Consider the following 24,333-nt stretch of genomic DNA (forward strand, 5'->3'; position numbering starts at 1 on the left):
TGCCTGTGAAATTACTGCTGCTGGTGACAGTGATGCTGCATGTAGTGGTTCTACTTCTGGTAACTGAACGGTCCTGTTATTGGTAACACTTATGCTTGCTTTGATAGTTCTACTGAAGGTGACGATTCTGATGCTGATTACTGTTTGGGGTTGGTCATCTCTGAGTATCCCATGTCTGATGAAATCATTTGACATATCATATAATTATGGTTTCTATACAAACGTGGCATCTAGGAATCTGCTGCAAAGGTCCTTGAATTTCCTGACTAATTATTTGCTTGCACAGGAGTTTTCCATCAGCGTAAGCTGTACTTGTGTGGAGAACTAACTACTAACACATTTCACTGTAGCATTCTCTCAAGTGTTTCTGTTGGCATTCTTGTTATTTAACAACTTATCAATGGAGATCACTGCTACTTACTTTCATTTCCAACGACATAATTTATTCCTCTTGTTCCTTTCTTTATTGCCTTGTGATCTATGTCTACATCCGTACTGCGCAAACCAGTGTGAAGTACACAGTAAAAGATAGGCCTACATCCCATTGTACCACTTTTTCCCCATTTCATCCGTGTATGGATCGCAGGAAGAATGTCTGCTGAAACGCCTCTGAGCGCGCTGTCATCTCGTCTTCAATGGGGACGATACGTTGGTGGTTGTAGTATATTTCTCGCTTACTGCTGGAAGTTGTTGATCATGTGAGCTTTCGCAATTAGTCGGCGTCTGTCTTCACGTGTTTCGCAATTCAAACTCCTTGACGTCTCCCGCGGTTCAATACTAGTACATTGTTATAACTACACTAAGTAAATAGTTCATCAGCTTCCTTCTACTTCACCAAATTAATTCCAATTTTATGACTCTTTTAAATTACTGAATTTCGCGCTTCTTTGGGAGTAAATGGTAGCCCCATTGTTCATAACGAAAAAGTACTGTATTGGACACTTAAGAACAGTTATTCATTTAGAATAAGATCAGGTCAAGGAATAAATGCACGGAAAGAATGAGAGCAATTGTTGCTCTTATCTAGAATTTTGCATGTTTCACTTTGTCAAAAACCAAGTGTAACTAACGTGCACTCAAAATGTTTTTAAACCCTCGGTAGATTAGATTTTTAAGGACATGAATTACGTGATAGTCTAAAAAACAGTCTGAAGTTTCGTGAAGCATTCCAACTTGCTCTGAACTTTAACTGAATTGGAAGTCTGTCAATGAGCACAGAGTACTCAATGCTACGCGCGCTCACAGCTGTATCTTTGTCAAGGGAGCACAGATCTTCTGCCAAACATCATAATAAGGTAAGCGTCATGGCGGCAATGAAAGAAGTGGTGTCATTGTACCAGCAACTGAAAACAGAATGGAACAAGAAACCACCGAACCTGAACAAATGTGGAGAACTTTTAACGAAATTAAAGGTAGTAATGTTCTTTTGTAAAATATTCACTCAGTACTTCTTAAGTAATTTTTACTTGTAAGATTGTGCACGGAAGGAGGTAAATTATGTGACACCTGGTAAACCTGACACCCACACCTTGGTTCTCGATATGTTTCTGTGCCCTTTGATCATCAGTTTATCACTTTATATTTTGAAGCGGAATTTTAGTCTCTTGTCGTTCGTAGTCAGTTCAGTAAACCCAGCTAACCTCTACTCATCCCATTTGTTTCGTATCATTCCCACGACCAAGATTTCAGGGGGATGGCTACTATCGCATGATATCTCCTAATATATTAAGGCAATAAGTTCGCTTGACACGACAGTTTTGTTTTTTGAATTAACAGAGAATATGCTGGCCTTGATACAATTTCTTTCGAACAAGATTATACTTTTTAGTGACTGCGTATGCCCAGAAATGTTCTTTGTGATTCTTATTTAGCTGTCTTTGTGTGCTTTCGTGGCAAATGGTCAGGGAAGCGGTGTATTAGATTTGGGCAGTTTGCCTCTCAGCAAGGAATTTTTCAGATTGTCGTCTATAGCATGAGAATGTTTTGTGCGAAAACACATTTAGGTTGTACGTAATTGTAAGAGTTGCAAGCAAATTTTTACCACAAAATTGTTCAATTAATGTAAAGGAATAGTCATTTGTTAGTATGGTCAAGCATTGCTGCCACTATGACAGGTTTCACTGCTGTCAATTATTCCTCCACATTCGTGTTGATGTAGCTATATACATGTCAGTCCCAAGCCCTACCCACCCACAAACTACTTTGGCTGAGTAGCATGGTATATGTATGAAAGGTGTGGTGTTGTAGTAATAATCCACCAGGACTGTTTTTCCCCCCTCTGCTGGCTATGAGAGATGGTTAATTGTGACGTGGTGTGGTATAAAATCTTAAATGTTATTTCTCATTTGATACTTTTTTCATCACAATAAATTTACAGATTAGCAATGTTTTATGCAAATAGTTGTTTGTGGTTCTCTGCTGTTCTATTTTGTACATTCCTTGGATGGTGGTTTATAATTGGCATTGTTAACTGTAATTTGTAAATTTTATAGTTTGGCATTGTTGTTCTTTGATGTATATAATACATTTAGCTCTTTGTGAATGCAAACTACAAGTATAATTTGTATTTCTAGTAAAATTCCCAAACATTTTCTCCTAAATTTTTCTGTGTTTTGGATATTTGTGCAATAGGTTCACAATAATGGTATGTGGCCAAAACCAGTTGCTTGTTAAACAATTTAAACAGCAGTTAATAGTGTCAGTATCATCATTTTGAAGTTTTATGAAAGCTCTAAGACCCAATAAATAATAGTATTTTAATATTAGTTTTGGATTACTAAACTCAGCATTCATTGCTGTGAATGCAGACAGATTGTTAACAATCTTTGCTGAATTTTGTTAGTGTGTTGTTAAGTTGGTGTACTAGAGTCAGAGCTACCTGTCAAAGAAGTCAGACTGGCTGGGCAACGATGGAAAGCTTAGTCAGTCAAGTACCTTTGCTTTTCCATTTTAACAAGTCATTCTAACAGCCCTTGCACAAAATTTCTTCAGAGATGGCACAGGTAGTATTGCCGTGTATGTGTGGCATGTGGTCTGATATGGATGGTGCCAATTTGATGCTTGCTGACAAGTCTCATTGCCTATGAGCTTATATTAACTGAATGCTCGATGGTAACATACTCTTTTACATGTCCCCTATTGAAAATAAGACTATGCTTAAATTTCTATGGTGATTAAATATTCCTGTGTCTTAAACATTATGGATAATTTCCCTTGATGTGGGGAACACTACAAAAGTTGCATCTGTGTATGTCAAAACAATTTCCCCTACTTCTCAGTTCCCACCCCCACCCCAAAAGCAGAACTCACACTTCCCTCTGTGTCTTTATACATTATTGGGAAAATAAATTGACAGCAAGGTGTGAAAGGGGATAGAAGATCGCCTGAAGTAACACCATCAAGTTGTTCAGTATATTATTAAATAAGGTCATGTGACGGTAAGCAAGAGCTGAAACAAAGTAAAGTTAGCTTCACATTTTCCAAGTATCAGTTGTAAAGACTCAATAGAGCCAGTCTCTCTCAATGAAGAAACATCGAAGCTCACTAGAATTATTAACTCATAAGATTCAAGACAATAGAAAATAAGTAAAAATCCAGTGTGATGAGTTTCCCTGCGGAAGGTCCTTGTAAATGCAAATTAAATAAAAAGCTGCTGCACTGACATTTTGCTCTCATTTCCAAGAATTGGGGTTCAAATCTATATCTGGCCAGCCATATTTAGATTTTCTGTATTAAGACTTGTCGTCCAGTCAATGAGATGTGATCCTGGACACCTGGCAGTGCTGACAGCTTTCAGCTCTGAAGTGTAAATGGCTGCATATGGAAACAGTCTGTAGAACTTGAATAACACTGAAGCATTACTGTAGACATGCACAAAATTGTTTTATGTGCTTGGTCGAGATAGCCATGCCAAGCCCACTGCAAATGTCAGGGATAGTCTCTCACCAACTCTACTGTAGTACAGTATGGTTCTTTTGGAAACAACTGATTCCCATCCACACCAGTGTTCAGTCTGAGCTTGTTTTCCATCTCATATCATTGGAGCTCAGAATTTTGTGTGATATCAACTTGCTAATGAAAACGAGTAAAATGTGTAAGAATATATGCAATCCAATATTTTATTAGATATTAAGCATAAAACAATAATTTTAACTGAAAACAACTTCGGAGTTACACTATAGCATGCTATATTAGCTTAATATGCACTTAAAAAGTCAAGGAACATGAAAAGTACATTAAGAAGGTATGTTTCAGTTACTAAATTTTAAAAGTCTATACTGTTGCCATGCCAAGTACACTAATGTGTTAGCAAAAGAAAATTATCTTTTGTCACTGTTTATTAAAATACCTTTCACTGAAATTACTTATGTACCCTACCTTACCTTTCATTTTGAAAGCAATGATCGTCCAAATACTTGTCCAAATTGTTTGCAGGCATAGGATCTTGCCAGTCAGAAAGAATGTTATTGTAGGAGAAAAATGATCCCTCCACATAACATGATATTGATGGTGGGAATTTTAGGAGAGGAAATGTTCCTGGAGAGTTGTCCACTGCATCATCTTCTCTCTTGATGGCGATACTGCATGCAGTAGCAAAAGTCGAATAACCTGGTTTCTTGCAAAAATAGTGTCAAATGTACTCAGGGGCCCTCTGCCCAGGAACACTCCCAATCTCCATTAGTTTTCATTTGATGTTTCAACAATAGTCCTGATAGATTCTAATTCCTCAAGGTTGCTGGTAAGGGAGCTGGAATTGCTATAATTGTATTACAGAGCATTTGAATTTTAGGTTCACCAGTAGTTTAAGAATCATAAAAGGTTTTATACTTGGATGAGACCTGGAGACGTCAGAAGGTTTCAGGTTGATTATATAATTGTAAGGCAGAGATTTAGGAACCAGGTTTTAAATTGTAAGACATTTCCAGGGGCAGATGTGGACTCTGACCACAATTTATTTGTTATTAACTGTTGCTTAAAACTGAAGAAGGTGGGAAAGGGTAGGAACTTAAGGAGATGGGACATGGATAAATTGAAAAACCAGAGGTTGCTGAGAGCTTCAGAGGAAGCATAGGCAATGGTTGACTAGAATAGGGGAAAGGAGTACTGTAGAAAATGAAAAGGTAGCTTTAAGATATGAAATAATAAAGGTAGCAGAGAATCAAATAGGTAAAAAGACATGGTCTTTTAGGAATTCTGGGATTTAATTGATGAAAGGAGAAAATGTAGAAATGCAATAAAAGAAAGCAGGAGAAACGGAATACAAAAATCTAAAAAATAAGACTTACAGGAAGTGCAAAATGGCTAATCAGGAATGGCTAGAGGACAAATGTAGGGATTTAGAAGCATGCATCACTAGGGGAAAGATAGATACCTCCTGCAGGAAAATTGAGACTTTTGGAGAAAAGAGAACCACCTGGCCGGAATATTGAGAGCTCAGATGGTAAACTAGTCTAAGCAAAGAAAAGGAAGGTGAAAGGAGTATATAGGCGGTCTGTACAAGGGAGATGTGCTTGAGAACAATATTATAGAAAGAGACGTAGATGAGATGGGAGGTGTGATACTGAGAGAGTAATCTGCTAGAGCTCTGAAAGACATAAGCTGAAACAAGGCCCCAGGAGAAGAAGATATTCTGTCAGAATCACTGATAGCCTTGGGAGAGCCAGCCATGACAAAACTCTTCCATGTCGTATGCAAGATGTATGAGACAGCCAAAATACGGTCTGACTTCAAGAAAAATGTAGTAATTGCAGTTCCAAAGAAAGCAGCTGCTGACAGGTGTGAAAATTATTAAATTATCAGTTCAAGAAGTCACGGTTGCAAAATCTAACAGAAGTTCTTTACAGAAGAATGGAAAAACTGGTGGAAGCTGACCTCAGGGGTGACCAATTTAGATTCCTGAGAAATATAAGAACACACGAGGCAATACTGACTCTTTAAAACTTCTCATAGAAGCTAGAGAAGGGACAAACTACATTTATAACATTTGTGGACTTAGAGAAAACTTTTGACAGTGTTAACTGGAATACTCTCTTTGAAGTTCTGAGGGTAGCAGGGGTACACTACAGGGAGCGAAAGGCTATTTACAATTTGTACAGAAACCAGATGGCAGTTAAGAGTCGGGCGGCCATGAGAGGGAAGCATGGTTGAAAAGGGAGCGAGGCAGGGTTGTAGCCTATCCCCGTTGTTATTCAGTCTGTATATTGAGCAGGCAGTAAAGAAAACAAAAGAAAAATTTGGAGTAGGAATTAAAACCAAGGGAGAAGAAATAAAAACTTTAATGTTTGCTGTTGACATTGTAATTCTGTTAGAGACAGCAAAGGACGTGGAAGAGCAGTTGAATGGAATCGACATTGTCTTGAAAAGAGGATAAAAATGACATCGACAAAATCAAAATGAGGATAATGGAATGTAGTCAAATCAGGTGATGCTGAGGGAATTAAATTAAATTAGGAGACAACGCACTTCAACTAGTAGCGGCCTAGATGAGTTCTGCTCTTTGGGCAGCAAAATAACATAATAGTCGAAGTAGGAAGGATATAAAATGTTGACTGTCAATGGCAAAAAAGCGTTTCTGGGAACGAGAAATTTGTTGAAATTGAATATAGATTTAAGTGTTAGGAAGTCGTGTCTGAAATACCTTTTGGGATTGTAGCCATGTATGGAAGTGAAACATGAATAATATACAGAGAACCAACAGACCTTTCAGAACAGATCCAGAGTACCTACAAATAAACAAGAAACAAATATTAGAAGAAATTACGAAAATCAATAGCAACAACTGGACAGAACTGTCAGAAAAAGTAAAAGAACTGATAAAATTGGGGCAGCCACCGAGAAAAAGGAAACACCGATGGTGGAACATCACATGCGACAGGGCCATAGAAGACAGAATACAAGCCTGGAAAAAATTTAACAGCCATAAAACACAAGAAAAATGGGAGGACTTCAACAAGATACAGAAAAACACTTCAAAAACAACCCGAAGAGAAAAAAGTGGTTACGAAAACAGCAGGTTGAAGGAGATAGAAGAAGACTTCACCAGAAACAACACACGAAATTTTTACAGAGTATTCCGAGAAAATATGACAGGATATCAGCCACCAAACTCATGCTTCAAAAGACAAGATGGAACACTGGAGACAAATCCGAAGAAAAACTGAAATATTAGCCAGATACTTTGACACGTTACTTAACTGTGATGAACCAAAACAGAGATTACAGTTTACAAAACCAGAACCCAACCGGGACTCCGAACCCCCAACATATGAAGAAATCGTTAAAATAATAAAATCATTGAAAAATAACAGAGCACCAGGTGAAGATGGACTGATTGCAGATATCTGGAAATTAGACCATGAAAACATTACACCCAAAATTCATAGTATAATCAAAAACATCTGGGAAACAGAAAAGATACCAGAAGAATGGAAGTCAGCCCTAATACACCCCCTTCACAAGAAAGGAGACAAAACAGACCCTAACTGTAGAGGAATTTTGTTACTGCCGGTGGCATACAAAATTCTATCAAAAGCTCTGTTAAATCGCCTAGAACCTCAGATAGATCCACAGATTGGAGAATACCAAGGAGGGTTCAGGAAGGGAAGATCATGCAGTGAGCAGATCTGGTGTCTGAGAACATTATTAACAACGAGAAAGTCCAGAAACACCACAGTAACATTTGTTGATTTCAAGAAGGCTTAAGATTCCATAGACAGAGAAACACTTTTTAATACACTAGAAGAAATGAAGGTAAACAATAAAACCAGAAAACTAATTCAGGAAACATTAACAAATACAAAGTCAAAAGTGAAGTTCATGGGCGAGATCTCAGAATCTTTCGAAATCAAGACAGGAGTGAGACAGGGAGATGGCCTGTCACCCATTTTATTTAACGCTGTTTTAGAGAAAATAATCAGGACGTGGGACAAAGGAGTCAATGGGGTAAAGATGGGGAGAGAGAAAAATAGAACCGTCAACATAAAATGTGTGGCCTTTGTCGATGAGATAGCCATCATTACAAATGACAGAAAAGAAGTCCTAGAGATATTGCATGAAATCGCAGCCAGAACAGGACTACAAATATCACATGAAAACACCCAGTACGTGGACACAAAATCTACAGACAGAAGCCCATTGATAACAAAAAACGGAAAGATAACACAAGTAGAAAGTTTCAAATACCTGGGAGAGATTATACAGAAAACAGGACTGAATTCAACAGCCAATGAAGAAAGGGTTACAAAACTACAAAAAGCGTACAGACTTACATGGAACCATTACAATAAAAGAAATATTTCCGTCAATGCCAAGTTAAGACGTTACAAAACAGTAGTCTTACCTGAGGCCTTGTATGCCTCAGAAACAACAGTAATCAGAGGAAGAACTAAAATCAAGGAAATGGAAAAGCAAGAGAGGAAAATTCTGAGAAAGATCTATGGGCCAGTTCAGAGACGGGGGATCTGGATAAAGAGACCAACAAAGGAATTGTACAAACAGGCAGATACAATTACAGACAATATCAGAAAAAGAAGGGCAAAATTCTATGGGCACATTAATAGGATGAATGAAAATAGGCTGACCAAGATGATTTTTAACATAGTGGTGACGAATAAGGTGAAAACTAACTGGGTAAAGGAAACCATGGAAGACCTCAAAAATCTAAACATCTCCACAGAAGAAATATCAAACAGAGGAAAATACAGAGGAAAAATCAACAAACAAATTCGAAGAAACACCAAAAGAGAAGAAATCAGGAAAGAAGTGGACAGAAGAGAGGAAGAAGAAACACAATGAATTTGAGAGGTTTTTGGGAAGAGAAAAGAAAGAGACAGAAAAAAGTGCCACGAGTGTGAAATGTACCAATTTATGTACCATATTGTCATTGTGAATATTGATCGTGTTTTAACGCTCTCCTTAATGGGAATTAACGATGATAGTAATAATAATACAGTTTAGGCAGAAAGAGAATAGAAGCTTTTGAAATGTGGCGCTACAGAAGAATGTTGAAGATTAGATGGTTAGTTCAAATAACTGTTGAGGAGGTACTGAGTAGAATCGGGGAGACAAGAAATTCGGGCACAAACTGACGAGAAGAAGGGACTGGTTAAGAGGACACATTCAGAGCTATCAATGGGTCATCAATTTAGGACTGAAGGGGTGGGGGGGGGCTAAAATTGGAGATTAAGGGGGCTGCACAGGATAGAGTAGAATGGAGAGTTACATCAAACTAGTCTTTGGATTGAAAGCTACAACAACATTATTGTTGTTGTTCTTGTTGTTGTTGTTCTTGTTGTTGTTGTAGTAGTAGTCTTCAGTCCTGAGACTGGTTTGATGCAGCTCTCCATGCTACTCCATCCTGTGCAAGCTTCTTCATCTCCCAGTACCTACTGCAACCTACATCCTTCTGAATCTGCATAGTGTATTCATCTCTTGGTCTCTCTCTACGATTTTTACCCTCCACATTGCCCTCCAGTACTAAATATGTATTCCCTTGATGCCTCAGAACATGTCCTGCTAACCGGTCCCTTCTTCTTGTCAAGTTGTGCCACAAATTCCTCTTCGCCCCAATTCTGTTCAATACCTCCTCATTAGTTATGTGATATACCCATCTAATCTTCAACATTTTTCTGTAGCACCACATTTCGAAAACTTCTATTCTCTTCTTGTCCAGACTATTTATCGTACATGTTTCACTTCCATACATGGCTACACTCTATACAAATACTTTCAGAAACGACTTCCTGACTCTTAAATTTATACTCTATGTTAACAAATTTCTCTTCTTCAGAAACGCTTTCCTTGCCATTGCCAGTCTACATTTTATATCCTCTTACTTAGACCATCATCAGTTATTTTGCTCCCCAAATAGCAAAACTCCTTTACTGCTTTAAGTGTCTCATTTCCTAATCTAATTCCCTCAGCATCACCCGACTTAAATCGACTACATTCCGTTATCCTCGTTTTGCTTTTGTTGTTGTTCATCTTATATCCTCCTTTCAAGACACTGTCCATTCCGTTCAACTGCTCTTCCAAGTCCTTTGCTGTCTCTGACAGAATTACAATGTCATCGGCGAACCTCAAAGTTTTTATTTCTTCTCCATGGATTTTAATTCCTACTCAGAATTTTTCTTTTGTTTCCTTTACTGCTTGCTCAATATACAGATTGAATAACATTGGGGAGAGGCTACAACCCTGTCTCACTCCCTTCCCAACCACTGCTTCCCTTTCATGCCCCTCAACTCTTATAACTGCCATTTTGTTTCTGTATAAAATAGTAAATAGCCTTTTGCTCCCTGTATTTTACCCCTGCCTCCTTTACAATTTGAAAGAGAGTATTCCAGTCAACATTGTCAAAAGCTTTCTCTAACTACAAATGCTAGAAACATAGGTTTGCTATTTCCTTAATCTTTCTTCTAAGATAAGTCGTAGGGTCAGTATTGCCTCACGTGTTCCAACATTTCTACGGAAGCCAAACTGATTATCCCCGAGGTCAGCTTCTACCAGTTTTTCCATTTGTCTGTAAAGAATTCGCGTTAGTATTTTGCAGCTGTGACTTATGAAACTGATTGTTCAGTAATTTTCACATCTTTCAACATCTACTTTCTTTGGGATTGGAATTATTATATTCTTCTTGAAGTCTGTGGGTATTTCTCCTGTCTCATACATCTTGCTCACCAGATGATAGTTTTGTCAGGACTGGCTCACCCAAGGCCGTCAGTAGTTCTGATGGAATGTTGTCTACTCCCGGGCCATTGTTTCGACTCAGGTCTTTCAGTGCTCTCTCAAATTCTTCGTGCAGTATCGTATCTCCCACTTCATCTTCATCTACATCCTCTTCCATTTCCATAATATTGTCCTCAAGTACATCGCCCTTGTATAAACCCTCTATATACTCCTTCCACCCTTCTGCTTTCCCTTCTTAGCTTAGAACTGGGTTTCCATCTGAGCTCTTGATATTCATACAAGTGGCTCTCATTTCTCCAAAGTTCTCTTTAATTTTCCTGTAGGCAGTATCTGTCTAACTCCTCGTGACATAACCCTCTACATCCTAACATTTGTGCTCTAGCCATCCCTGCTTAGCCATTTTGCACTTCCTGTCAATCTCATTTTTGAGACGTTTGTATTCCTTTTTGCCTGCTTCATTTACTGCATTTTTATATTTTCTCCTTTCATCAATTAAATTCAATATTTCTTCTGTTACACAAGGATTTCTACTAGCCCTCGTCTTTTCACCTACTTGATCCTCTGCTGCCTTCACTACTTCATCCCTCAGAGCTACCCATTCTTCTTCTACTGTATTTGTTTCCCCCATTCCTGTCAATTGTTCCCTTACGCTCTCCCTAAAACTCTGTACAACCTCCGGTTTAGTCAGTTTATCCAGGTCCCATCTCCTTAAATTCCCACCTTTTTGCAGTTTCTTCAGTTTTAATCTACAGTTCATAACCAATAGATTGTGGTCAGAGTCCATATCTGCCCCTGGAAATGTCTTACAATTTAAAAGCTGGTTCCTAAATCTCTGTCTTACCATTATATAATCTATCTGATACCTGATCTCCAGGATTCTTCCACGTATACAACCTCCTTTCATGATTCTTAAACCAAGTGTTAGCTATGATTAACTTATGCTCTGCGCAAAATTCTACCAGGCGGCTTCCTCCTTCATTTGTTACCCCCAATCCATATTCACCTACTATGTTTCCTTCTCTCCCTTTTCCTACTCTCGAATTCCAGTCACCCATGACTATTAAGTTTTCGTCTCCCTTCACTACCTGAATAATTGGCATATAAACTTGTACTACTGTTGTGGGCATGGGCTTCGTGTCTACCTTGGCCACAATAATGCGGTCACTATGCTGTTTACAGAAGCTTACCCGCACTCCAATTTTTTTATTCATTATTGAAGCTACTCCTGCATTACCCCTTTTTGATTTTGTACTTATAACCCTGTATTCACCTGACCAAAAGTCTTGTTCCTCCTGCCACTGAACTTCACTAATTCCCACCATATCTAACTTTAACATATCCATTTCCCTTTTTAAATTTTCTAACCTACCTGCGCAATTAAGGGATCTGACATTCCACGCTCCGACCCGTAGAATGCCAGTTGTCTTTCTCCTGATAACAATGTCCTTCTGAGTAGTTCCCGCCGGGAGATCCGAATGGGGGACTATTTTACCTCCGGAATATTTTACCCAAGAGAATGCTATCATCATTTAACCATACAGTAAAGCTGCATGCTCTCGGGGAAAAATTATGGCTGTAGTTTCCCCTTGCTTTCAGCCGTTCGCAGTACCAGCACAGCAAGGCCGTTATGGTTAGTGTTACAAGGCCAGATCAGTCAATCATCCAGACTGTTGCCCCTGCAACTACTGAAAAGGCTGCTGCCCCTTTTCAGGAACCACACGTTTGTCTGGCCTCTCAACAGATACCCTTCTGTTGTAGTTGCATCTATGGTACGGCCATCTGTATCACTGAGGCACACAAGCCTCCCCATCAACGGCATGGTCCATGGTTCATGGGGGTGGGGGCCACATTATTATTATAATGACAGTTTTTATTACTTTGAAATCAGAAACCTCTTTTTCGGTTCTCTTTCAGACTGCAAGAATTGCAACATACAGTTAACCTGTGTAATTGAGGTAAAGCAAATGTGCATTCTCGGTGCAGTTCAGTAGTGTGTGCTGTTTCTGTAATTCTGAATGTGGTTATTGTGTGCTGTTCATTCTGTCAAGATGTCCCCAGCCATTTGAAGCTTGGACTGTGGGCACATTCAATTTGCAGCAAGGAGGGCACTCTGCATGGGAAGTTACCTTCGAAATTGATGTACTTCACGGTGACATGTTAAGAACTTTCAGCCACTATCATGGAAAAAAAAATATTGCCACTCTGTCTCATAGTGGTTGCCTGCAGTCTACAGTACTAGTTGATGACACAGAAAACTGTGTGTGTGTGTGTGTGTGTGTTTTCCCAGTGCAGTGATGCATGGAGGAGGTGGGCAAGGAAACTCCTGGAAAGAAAATTATAGAAATGGCATCAGGTCCTCGTCACAGATGAGTGCAGGGTTTTTGTGACCCCTGATGTTAGTTTTAGAAGAATGCTAAGGCTTCTTGGCACCAATGCTTGCAGTCCCACAGTTTCGGCAAGGAAGTCGAACAGTCATGTTTCAGGCCAGTATCGTATACAGATGTCTGGGACACCTTGAGACATTCTTCCGTCCATCCTCAAAGGTTCCGTGGCATCACACGGTGACACACTTGCTGCTGCAGTGAGAATCCCTGCACTGTCAGTGACATGTGGCACCCAATACATATTAAGCACCATATTGCTGTACGGGTGTAGTCTGAAATGTTTATTGGCACACCCGGATTAATTCTCTCCTCTGCTAGGCTATCACATCAGCCTTACTTCAACCCCTGAGACAGGGTTAAACGTGCCACGACCCCAATGTCGATAATCAAAGCTCTGTAGATTGGAATATTTACGCTGCTAGCAGTTCATACACGGCTGCCAACTTGCTCTAAACAACTGCCGCTGATACTCTCCGTGCAACAAAACAGGACTACAGTACAGAATCAATATGGATAGAGTGACACAAAATACCACACTAAAATTTCCATGGAAACTAATATAATATTGGCTTCCATGAAAATTTCAAGTCAATCTCGTTCAAGTTAGCACCACTTTCAAACTAGCTCCTCATTCTAATATTAGAGGTTTCTTGCCTATTGGGCAGCTCTGCACACTCTAAACAGTAACACTCGCCTAGAAAATATGAAATTGATGTCTGCACATGAGAATGCAATTTCCGAATCTTTGTAATAGATGACTCAATTGACCAGGAAGAACCACCTTCTCTCAGCTGCTGAAACGCACTGCGGAAAACACCACCTTCTGCACCAGGGGCCACACACACAACTTCCACATCCCACGAGGGCTGCTGCCCGACTCCTCAATTTCACAAGTTACAAACTGCTCGGCAAAGTTATTTAACTTCTAGGCGTTTCAGCCAGACAAGATTCACGAGCAGAGTGCAGGATTTTCAGTGGCCATTTTCTGCTTCCACTTAAAACATTTCTGTAAGGTGCTGCTTCTTGGCAGTACTTTCAGAACTTTCTCTGCCACAGATGTGAGAATGTACTAGGTGTCATAGGGAAATGACTCGTCCTTAAAAACAGCTAAGTCAGCTCTGACCACCATCTCTTTAGGAGGATTAAGGAAAGAATGCCGTATCATCTTCATGCCACACTTCCCCCTGCAAGCAGAAACTGGCCATGGCACCCACATTAGTTGCACTTCCAGGAAATATTGGTTAATTTAGGGGCTGTGCAGTATCGAGGCAGGATCTTATAATTTACCGTTTGGCCCTACGGTCAATGTTTTGCCGATATGTTCATCTCTAAGATGATAATGCTTCTGAATATTCTTCTCCATGAGGTAGGAATCAACCAAATGGAATAGCATGCAGAATCTGGTGACACAAATGGAATTTAGCATGCTTGAGACAAGTTAACATTCGCATTGCAATATTGCAGGAAACTGTCCCACACTGAATGTGAAAGTTGCTGTATAAGAGGGAGGCAGGTTTGAGCAGCCAGATTCTGTTCGCCTTGTGGACAGCATGACTAGAACAACCCAAGCATGTTAAAATTCTTGGTAGACCAATACTGTAATCAATCTTATCCAGCAGCTGTTTTTTGTTTCGCACGTGCAGTATCTAACATATACTTTTTTGTTTATAAAGCTGCTTCTTTCATGCAGTGCTCCTCCAGAATCCAAGCTCACAAACATTCATAAGTACGTAGCTGACTCAAAACTTTTTTAAATGTCTGCTCTGTATAATAGAGTATTGTCAATCAATGAGGCAGCTCTGACATTAGGGTTTAATAACAGATTGAGTATTCTAACCTGCTAAAAGGAAAATGTGTGGAAGAGTTTATCAATAAAAGTATTTATGAATAACTTGACCCAGCATCTCACATGGATAACATGAAGTACCTACAGCTGGGCAACATGTCTGGTGTAACTTCATGAATTATATGCATAAATCTTTCTCTTGAATGGTTTATTAGTGAAAACAGTATGAAAATATCAACAGTAGTTCCTAGAGACACATTAACACACAGACGACCAAAAAAGGGTGCAGTGGGTGATTTGAATTTTGTAAGCTGTGTAGATGGGTTCATATCCTGACATCTATACAGTGTACTATGAATTTTCCAGAGGTGTGTGTTGGGATAGCAGGTACTTTCACTGTAATTGTTAATAAAGGATGGGGACTATATAATGTTTACTTGAGGGGCAGTGCAACAATGGCCTTTACTCTTTCTGCAGAATAAGCTAGTAAGGTGGATGTAATAATAACATAAAACTAGAACATTGGGCTCTTGCAAATGGATGATAATGGCTTACGTGTGCAGGGAGCAGATATCCATCATGTGTGTGCCTTTGCAGAATTAATAGCATTCTTTTAGTTGGATTTTGTGTGTGCTGTTTCTACTTTGGCATGGAGACTGTTGTTATATGCCATGCAAATAGAAAGTATCATATGTAACATGGTTACAGACTTTTTTTATTGCCTGTACTTATCTTTGATTCAAAGAGTGCTACAGCAGCAAGGTATGCAGGGGACCTTCTGTGAAGTTTCTCAAGTAGGGGATGAGTTACTGACACCATAGAAACATTGAGAACTAGCTGTGAACCTTGCCTGCATAGCTTGGTCAGTAGGAGCATTGTCACTGAAATGCAACATTCCAGGTTAGTCTTGGTCCAACACAGTTTTAATCTGCCAGATAATATAACATCTAATTTGTTTGTCAGACTCTGTATGAATAAAATTCACGTAAGAATACTTGCATGTGTGGTGCCTTCAAGTACTCGAATATCCACCGTCACCTTGCAAAATTTGCTCTTTCAACTGGGTTCTTTGGAGCTTATATAAAAAGTGCTGCAAATAAGAGGCTTCCAAGTGTATTACATTAGAAGTGTACATGTTTTCTATAACAGATTTATTAATTTTGTAATTTTTTGTATTAAATTCTGCATATCGGGTGTTACAGTCACAAGAACATGAGTAAACAGTAGGTGGATATTAACCAAACAAATAAATTGGTTGCTAATCCTGGGCATCAAAGTACTTCACTATCAGATTTTTTTAATGACAGTGCTTGGAGACAGTGGGTTTTCTTACATTTTTATATGGCACCACACAGTAAAGTTATAGATTGGTATTGAAAGTTGATTAGATCCTCTATTGTTTAATTTTCATTTGTTCATTTTTGTGAGGAGCTATATTTGATCTAACATTATTTGGTTTTATTCACAACTGTCTGCGCATAAGAGAATTCAAACTTAGCCAAACTAACTTTCCAGAGCCTTATTATGTCTGTATGCTAGCCTTAACCTCACAGGTTCTTCTCAATAAAGAAAGGATGTGTGTCCAGTTTCTGTTGGCTGTTTCCCTACCTGTGCCTCAGCAAGGCTGCAGATGGACAATTTAAAACATGAAAAACACAGAACAAAATTTACATGATTTGCACACAGGCTTCACAGCTTTCCCTCCCATCTTAGGTGAAATTTCTAGGTTGTTACAAAAGTCTCAACTGTCCACAACAAATATTTATGACTCTGGTTGTGAAGCTGTTGGAAACTAACCAAGCTAGAAGCACTGTGGTTGTGAACATCATCTGCAAAATGTAAGCCTTTCAAGGCTAATTTACAGTTGGGGAAAGAAATGGCTCAAATGGCTCTGAGCACTATGGGACTCAACTGCTGAGGTCATAAGTTCCCTAGAACTTAGAACTACTTAAACCTAACTAACCTAAGGACATCACACACACCCATGCCCGAGGCAGGATTCGAACCTGCGACCGTAGCAGTACCGCGGTTCTGGACTGCAGCGCCTAGAACCACACGGCCACTGCGGCCGGCAGTTGGGGAAAGAAAGGCTGCTGATGCCGTACCTGGAGAACGTGTGTTGGACAGTCACGTTGCATTTAGTGGGAAAGTTGAGCATGCAGGTGAAGGTGTTGTGGATATCCCACAACGCATGACCATGGTGCTTCGAGCAATTCCACAAGAAACATTTGCTGACAGTTTCCAACAGCTTTCCAGTCAATGTCAGAAGTACTTTTTAAAGCTAACGGTGATTACTTTGAAGGCCACTAAAGGCATTTTCTTTGCACCTCTTGTTTGCTTTATTTTCTGAGACCATTTACCTAACTTTCTAGGTACAACTTTCAAATGAGTTGAACTCAGCAGAATGTGGAAGATATTCAGAAAAAAATACTTAAATTGGACGCAGTGTGTAGTTTTGAATTATCGTGCCATTGTAGTATGGCATCATTCAGCAAACTGCTGTAGGAGTGATCTTCAAAACATCTTTGATATTGTTGTAAACGAAAACAATTGTGGAACTTAAAACATTTTGTGTAGATATATTACATAAAAGTATTGACCATTTTTTGGTGTAATCATCATGATAGTTCATACATTTGTTGAACTGGAGTTCCAGCTTTCATATCCCTTCTGCTAAAAATGTCTGCCACTTGTCTTTAAATCCTTGGTGTCGCTGTACCCTGCCGTTTCTCACTCGATGTGAAAAGTTGCCAGTGAAGTTGTGTCCCCTGTGTAATTATTTTAGTTTTTCTCTTGTGTTACATGTGTTTTAATTGCAGTTGCAAAATGTTTTTCATTTGTCCATCTTGTGGGATGTTGGGTAGTGTAATCTTGCAGGTTACCATGAGTGACACTGTGAGAGTGAGTGTGATTATGTAAGTTCAGTTCTTCATTTGTGTGATCGTATTGTCTCTAGTTGCCTTATAATATTGGAGGTATTTTGTCTTTCCATCTACAAGAAAATGCATGTATTTGTCACCAAACGTGTTTAGTTTTTTGGAAATGTAGCATCAGTGCTGGTATTTTTATGCCTGGTTTTCACTTACATCAGGATTTTTTTTTACTTATTCCTTTGTTTGGCACTGTTTGTTCTGGTCTAATTATGCATTGCTTTGCAGAATTAGATATTTCTTGATGCGAAACACCACAATATAGTGCCACTAATATAGTTCAAATGTGTGTGAATTCCTAAGGGATCAAACTGCTGAGGTCACCAGTCCCTAGACTTACACACTACTTAAACTATCTTATGCTAAGAACAACACACACACACATACATACATACATACGTACGTACGTACATACAAAGGAGGACTCGAACCTCCGGCGGGAGGGGCCGTGCAATCCGTGACACGGCACCTCAAACCGTGCGGTGCTATATTGTGAAGTGTGCGAAACGTAGGAATAACTGAAACAAAATGTGTAGGCAGATGCTGTTCCTTGATGTAAGAGAAAACCAGCATAATATATCACCACAACGCAAAGACAAATTTAAAATACCTCTAATGATTATATAAGACTTACTTGTAATTGTTGTCAAAAACTTTAAACACATTAATCCTATATTTCTACGAACAGAGATGTCGTACATTGTGCATCAAAATGACATGTGATGACAGCATGCCATTGGTTTGATTTGAACTGGTTTATGCAGCTTTTTTATGGTCTCATGGTTGCAGCTGTGCTGGGAAAATAATTATGTTTAGTGTCCAAAGATGTGGCAACGCACTCGGAAGGTTGGTTTTTTGTGTAGTAGTAACAATTGAATTTGTCGTGGTACTAATGTAAGAATGTCCCTGCCCAAGATCGCTGCACTCTCGAGGAGGTCTCAATACTTTGAAAATTGAAATACACAGATCACTATATGACGTCAGTGTCACCATAGTGGTTGTGTAGTGTTAACAAGTAGTTAATTCTTTGATAGTGTCACTCATCAAAGCTGATGGGTTGTTTCATATTATTTACTGCTTCAGAATTTCTTAATTTATATTTGAACTGGAAGCAATGTATTCAGCACACATCACAAACAACAGTGTACTTTAAGAAGTCGTCTCGTTCAATCTTACTATGTTTCATTAGTGTTACACTGACGACCACATAACATTCCTAAAATCCAGTTGCATGTTGTGTATCTTCTTCCTCTTGTTTCGGGGGAGAGGGCAGGTGTGAGATGATCCTGCTACTGCTGTTAACATTGCAGTTACCATCATATTGATGGGGACTTACTATGGCAAAGTGATGATTTATCCTTCTGTTTATATGTTTAACATACATAACAAAAATTAATACCTATATTAAAATCGGAAGTTGTGTTTCGTGTTTAAGAAAGAACATCACAATGAATGTTGTTTCATATAATGCTTGTGTTTAATGGGACTGATTAATATTCGGACCACGTGGGAAGAAACTGATATTGAGTGAAATACTATCTGTTGTACACATACTGTTTAGCTTAAGAATACCCGTATAATTCTTATTATGTATCTTCCTTTCAGGTTGGCCTTACACATTTAATGTTCTTGCCAACTTCCAACTCGACTGCTTCACAGCAAGAGCTGTTACTTGCAAGTGAGTATTTGATTTCTATACATAATCTTGTTTCTAAAATGAATACTATCTACAAACACATGAAGCTAAATGGACGTCTCAACTGTAGCTCAGTAGACTCTTTTGGATTATCTGATAATGCTAATTTTGGCGATGTGAGCCATTTAGTGTATATTGTAATGTTCACACAGTTCTTGGTTCAGTTTTTCCCACTGAGTAAGGTGTTGCAGGATTTGTGTTGATGGACTTAACATTAAAGAGAAGCAGGTTTTGAATCTCTAGCCAGCCATCCATATTTATGTTTTCCGTAGTTTGTCTAAATGAGTTACAGTGAATTCCAGATTCTTCAAAAACATGACCAGTTTGCTTTCAGACAGTACTATTTCTGAACTTGTGCTCAATTTCTCATCTAATTGAACAAAATATTAAATACTAATCTTCCTTTTACAGTTTTCCTCCAATTTGCATTTCAAATAAAATGGTTGGTAATCCAGTTGAACCAATCTTAGTATGAAACTAATTAATCATGATAACATACGCTATAATTGGCTATGCACAATGATCCTTTACAATTGAAATGATCATTAATGCCCCTAATGTAATATCACATTAAACTGAAAGCAAGTGCACATTAACCTTACTTTAACTTGACTGCTTCGTGGATTTTATGGAAAAGAAAAGCTTGTATTAAAGAATTTTTTCCTGTACTTTCTTTCAAATTAATTAATCTGTCATGCAGTAAGTAAACAGGAACATTCTGTAAAGTGCTATTGTATCAGGTCAAGAAGTACTTGGCTTCAGGCAAACAGTAGTTGTATAGGAATAAAACCTTTCCAGATAACCTGATCAAAAAGTCACTGGGGTTTACAGTTGAAAAATATTTTATTCAGACACTGGTCTTAAACTCAAGCGATGCTGATGTTGTGGAAGGTGAAATCCTGTGGCATCAGTTCACAGTAATAATGCGTGTGGAGGACTTTTGCAGCAATAATGCATGTATGTAGAACTTTTGCAGCAGTAATGCGTGTGTGTATGACTCTCTCTAAAGAACTTGGTAGCAACATGTTATCTCCGTGTAATGGCTTACATTGTTATTAGCTGTATCACAATGTTGCACATACATTCAAATCTATCTCAGTGTCTAAGTTTTTGTTTCGCTTCCATTCAGAAGTGCAACTCCTCCATGTCTTCGAATAAAAGTTCCTTGCAGAAGCAGTCACCACTAGTATACTTCCTTTGGAAAGTCATTGTTTGCAGAAAGTTCTATATCTGACTTTTTAACAATGTTAGATACTTCACTCTGTTGCATCCCAGTGCTTACTAAGTATGTATTACATTTAAACAATTTTAAATCAACTGTCCTTAAAATAATTTCCACGGAGCATGTAGATGAAAAAGTCCTTAAAATGGAATGTTTGACTCTGTTAGTGTTACAGATGGAGTAATTGCTCAGTTGTCAGAGATTTTGTGTTCATTCACTTCATTTTTTAAATTTCCATATTGCTGTAATTTTTCTAATCTTCCAGGAGACATTCTAGAGATCGGTGCTCAGTGGAGCATTGCTATGAAAGATATACCCTCATTTGAGAGATATATGGCACAACTGAAATGTTACTATTTGGATTATAGGTAAGTTGACTTGTGTTTCGCTGTCGTGTTGCTTGGTCAGAATGATGGCATGCATATATATTTTAGTCACATGTATGTTTATTGCTAGAAACTGATCTCAAGGAAGGTTATTTAACATTCTAAAGAACGCCTCCGTAGCATAGGGGTAGCGTTATCGCATACCACGCAGGGGGCCCGGGTTCGATTCCCGGCAGGGGACTTGGTGTTCTGTGTCCTTCTTCATCATTTTCGCCCCCATGAACCATGGACCTTGCCGTTGGTGGGGAGGCTTGCGTGCCTCAGCGATACAGATGGCCGTACCGTAGGTGCAACCACAACGGAGGGGTATCTGTTGAGAGGCCAGACAAACATGTGGTTCCTGAAGAGGGGCAGCAGCGTTTTCAGTAGTTGCAGGGGCAACAGTCTGGATGATTGACTGATCTGGCCTTGTAACATTAACCAAAACGGCCTTGCTGTGCTGGTACTGCGAACGGCTGAAAGCAAGGGGAAACTACAGCCGTAATTTTTCCCGAGGACATGCAGCTTTACTGTATGATTAAATGATGATGGCATCCTCTTGGGTAAAATATTCCGGAGGTAAAATAGTCCCCCATTCGGATCTCCGGGCAGGGACTACTCAAGAGGTCGTCGTTAACAGGAGAAAGAAAACTGGCGTTCTACGGATCGGAGCGTGGAATGTCAGATCCCTTAATCGGGCAGGTAGATTAGAAAATCTAAAAAGGGAAATGGATAGGTTAAAGTTAGATATAGTGGGAATTAGTGAAGTTCGGTGGCAGGAGGAACAAGACTTTTGGTCAGGTGATTACAGGGTTATAAATACAAAATCAAATAGGGGTAATGCAGGAGTAGGTTTAATAATGAATAAAAAAATAGGAGTGCGGGTTAGCTACTGGAATTCGTCAGTAGGAAAAGGGAGAGAAGGAAACATAGTAGGTGAATATGGATTGGGGGGAAGAAATGAAAGAGGAAGCCGCCTTGTAGAATTGCACAGAGCGTAACATAATCATAGCTAACACTTGGTTCAAGAATCATAAAAGAAGGTTGTATACCTGGAAGAATCCTGGAGATACTAAAAGGTATCAGATAGATTATATAATGGTAAGACAGAGACTTAGGAACCAGGTTTTAAATTGTAAGACATTTCCAGGGGCAGATGTGGATTCTGACCACAATCTATTGGTTATGAACTGCAGATTGAAACTGAAGAAACTGCAAAAAGGTGAGAATTTAAGGAGATGGGACCTGGATAAACTGAAAGAACCAGAAGTTGTAGAGAGTTTCAGGGAGAGCATAAGGGAACAATTGACAGGAATGGGGGAAAGAAATACAGTAGAAGAAGAATGGGTAGCTCTGAGGGATAAAGTAGTGAAGGCAGCAGAGGATCAAGTAGGTAAAAAGACGAGGGCTAATAGAAATCCTTGGGTAACAGAAGAAATATTGAATTTAATTGATGAAAGGAGAAAATATAAAAATGCAGTAAATGAAGCAGGCAAAAAGGAATACAAACGTCTCAAAAATGAGATCGACAGGAAGTGCAAAATGGCTAAGCAGGGATGGCTACAGGACAAATGTAAGGATGTAGAGGCCTGTCTCACTAGGGGTAAGATAGATACTGCCTACAGGAAAATTAAAGAGACCTTTGGAGAGAAACACGCAAGCAAATACTGACCATGTTCCTTACCTCAGGACATAACATTGAAAAAAGCAAACCTACCTTTACAGCATTTGTGAATTTACGAAAAAAGACTGTTTTGGCATTGTTGACTGGAATACTTTTTAAAATTCTGAAGGTTGGAATCATAAAATACAGGGAACAAAATATTAACTACAACTTGAACAAAATGCAGTAATAAGTCGAACGACATAAAAAGTACATCTACATCTACATCCATACTCCGCAAGCCAACTGACGGTGTGTGAGGGCAGCTTGAGTACCTCTGTCGGTTCTCCCTTCTATTCCAGTCTCGTATTGTTCGTGGAAAGAAAGATTGTCGGTATGCCTGTATGTGGGCTCTGATCCTTCTGGTTTTATCCTCATGGTCTCTCCACGAGATACACATAGGAGGGAGCAATGTACTGCTTGACTCCTCAGTGAAGGTATGTTCTCGAAACTTTAACAAAAGCCTGTACCGAGCTACTGAGTGTCTTGCAGAGTCTTCCACTGGAGTTTATGTATCATCTCCGTAATGTTTTCGCGATTGCTGAATGATTCTGTAATGAAGCGCGCTGCTCTCCGTTGGATCTCTCTCTCTCTCTCTCTCTCTCTCTCTCTCTCTCTTCTGTCAACCCTATCTGGTACGGATCCCACACTGCTGAGCAGTATTCAAGCAGTGGGTGAACAAGCGTACTGTAACCTACTTCCTTTGTTTTCGGACTGCATTTCCTTAGGATTCTTCCAATGAATCTCAGTCTGGCACCTGCTTTACTGTTGATTAATTTTATATGGTCATTCCATTTTAAATCACTCCTAATGCCTAATCCCAGATAATTTATGGAATTAACTGCTTCCAGTTGCTGACCTGCTATATTGTAGCTAAATGATAAAGGATCTTTCTATGTATTCGCAGCACATTACACTTGTCTACATTGAGATTCAATTTGCCATTCCCTGCACCGTGCATCAATTAGTTGCAGATCCTCCTGCATTTCTGTACAATTCTCCATTGTTACAACCTCTCGATATACTACAGCATCATCCGCAAATAGCCTCAGTGAACTTCCGATGTTATCCACAAGGTCATTTATATATATTGTAGCAACGGTCCTACGACACTCCCCTACAGCACACCTGAAATCACTCTTACTTCGGAAGACTTCTCTCCATTGAGATTGACATGCGATGTTACATTATCTAGGAACTCTTCAACCCAATCACACAATTGGTCTGATAGTCCATATGCTCTTACTTTGTTCGTTAAACGACTGTGGGAAACTGTATCAAACACCTTGCGGAAGTCAAGAAACACGGCATCTACCTGGGAACCCGTATCTATGGCTCTCTGAGGCTCATGGACGAATAGTGCGAGCTGGGTTTCGCACGATCGTCTTTTTCGAAACCCATGCTGATTCCTACAGAGTAGATTTCTAGTCTCCAGAAAAGTCATTATACTTGAACATAATACGTGTTCCAAAATTCTACAACTGATCGACGTTAGAGAGATATGTCTATAGTTATGCACATCTGTTCGACGTCCCTTCTTGAAAATGGGGATGACCTGTGCCCTTTTCCAATCTTTTGGAACGCTACGCGCTTCTAGAGACCTA

At 39.2% G+C, this 24,333-nt stretch overlaps 1 protein-coding gene across 2 annotated transcripts in view; it reads left to right on the top strand.

The window, feature by feature from the left end:
• Window positions 1-1,264: 1,264 nt before the first annotated feature.
• The window catches only part of LOC124551323 (26S proteasome non-ATPase regulatory subunit 8), a 67,333-nt gene continuing 44,264 nt past the window's right edge, over window positions 1,265-24,333 (top strand). For both annotated transcript variants that reach the window (XM_047126333.1, XM_047126334.1), the window contains exons 1-3: window positions 1,265-1,412; window positions 19,389-19,461; window positions 20,967-21,069. In XM_047126333.1, coding sequence (XP_046982289.1) covers window positions 1,305-1,412; window positions 19,389-19,461; window positions 20,967-21,069 — 284 coding nt within the window. In that variant the 5' untranslated portion in view covers window positions 1,265-1,304. The remainder of the gene's footprint in view (window positions 1,413-19,388; window positions 19,462-20,966; window positions 21,070-24,333) is intronic.

This window comes from Schistocerca americana, chromosome 9 (genome assembly GCF_021461395.2).
Source record: "Schistocerca americana isolate TAMUIC-IGC-003095 chromosome 9, iqSchAmer2.1, whole genome shotgun sequence".
Lineage (NCBI taxonomy): Eukaryota > Metazoa > Arthropoda > Insecta > Orthoptera > Acrididae > Schistocerca > Schistocerca americana.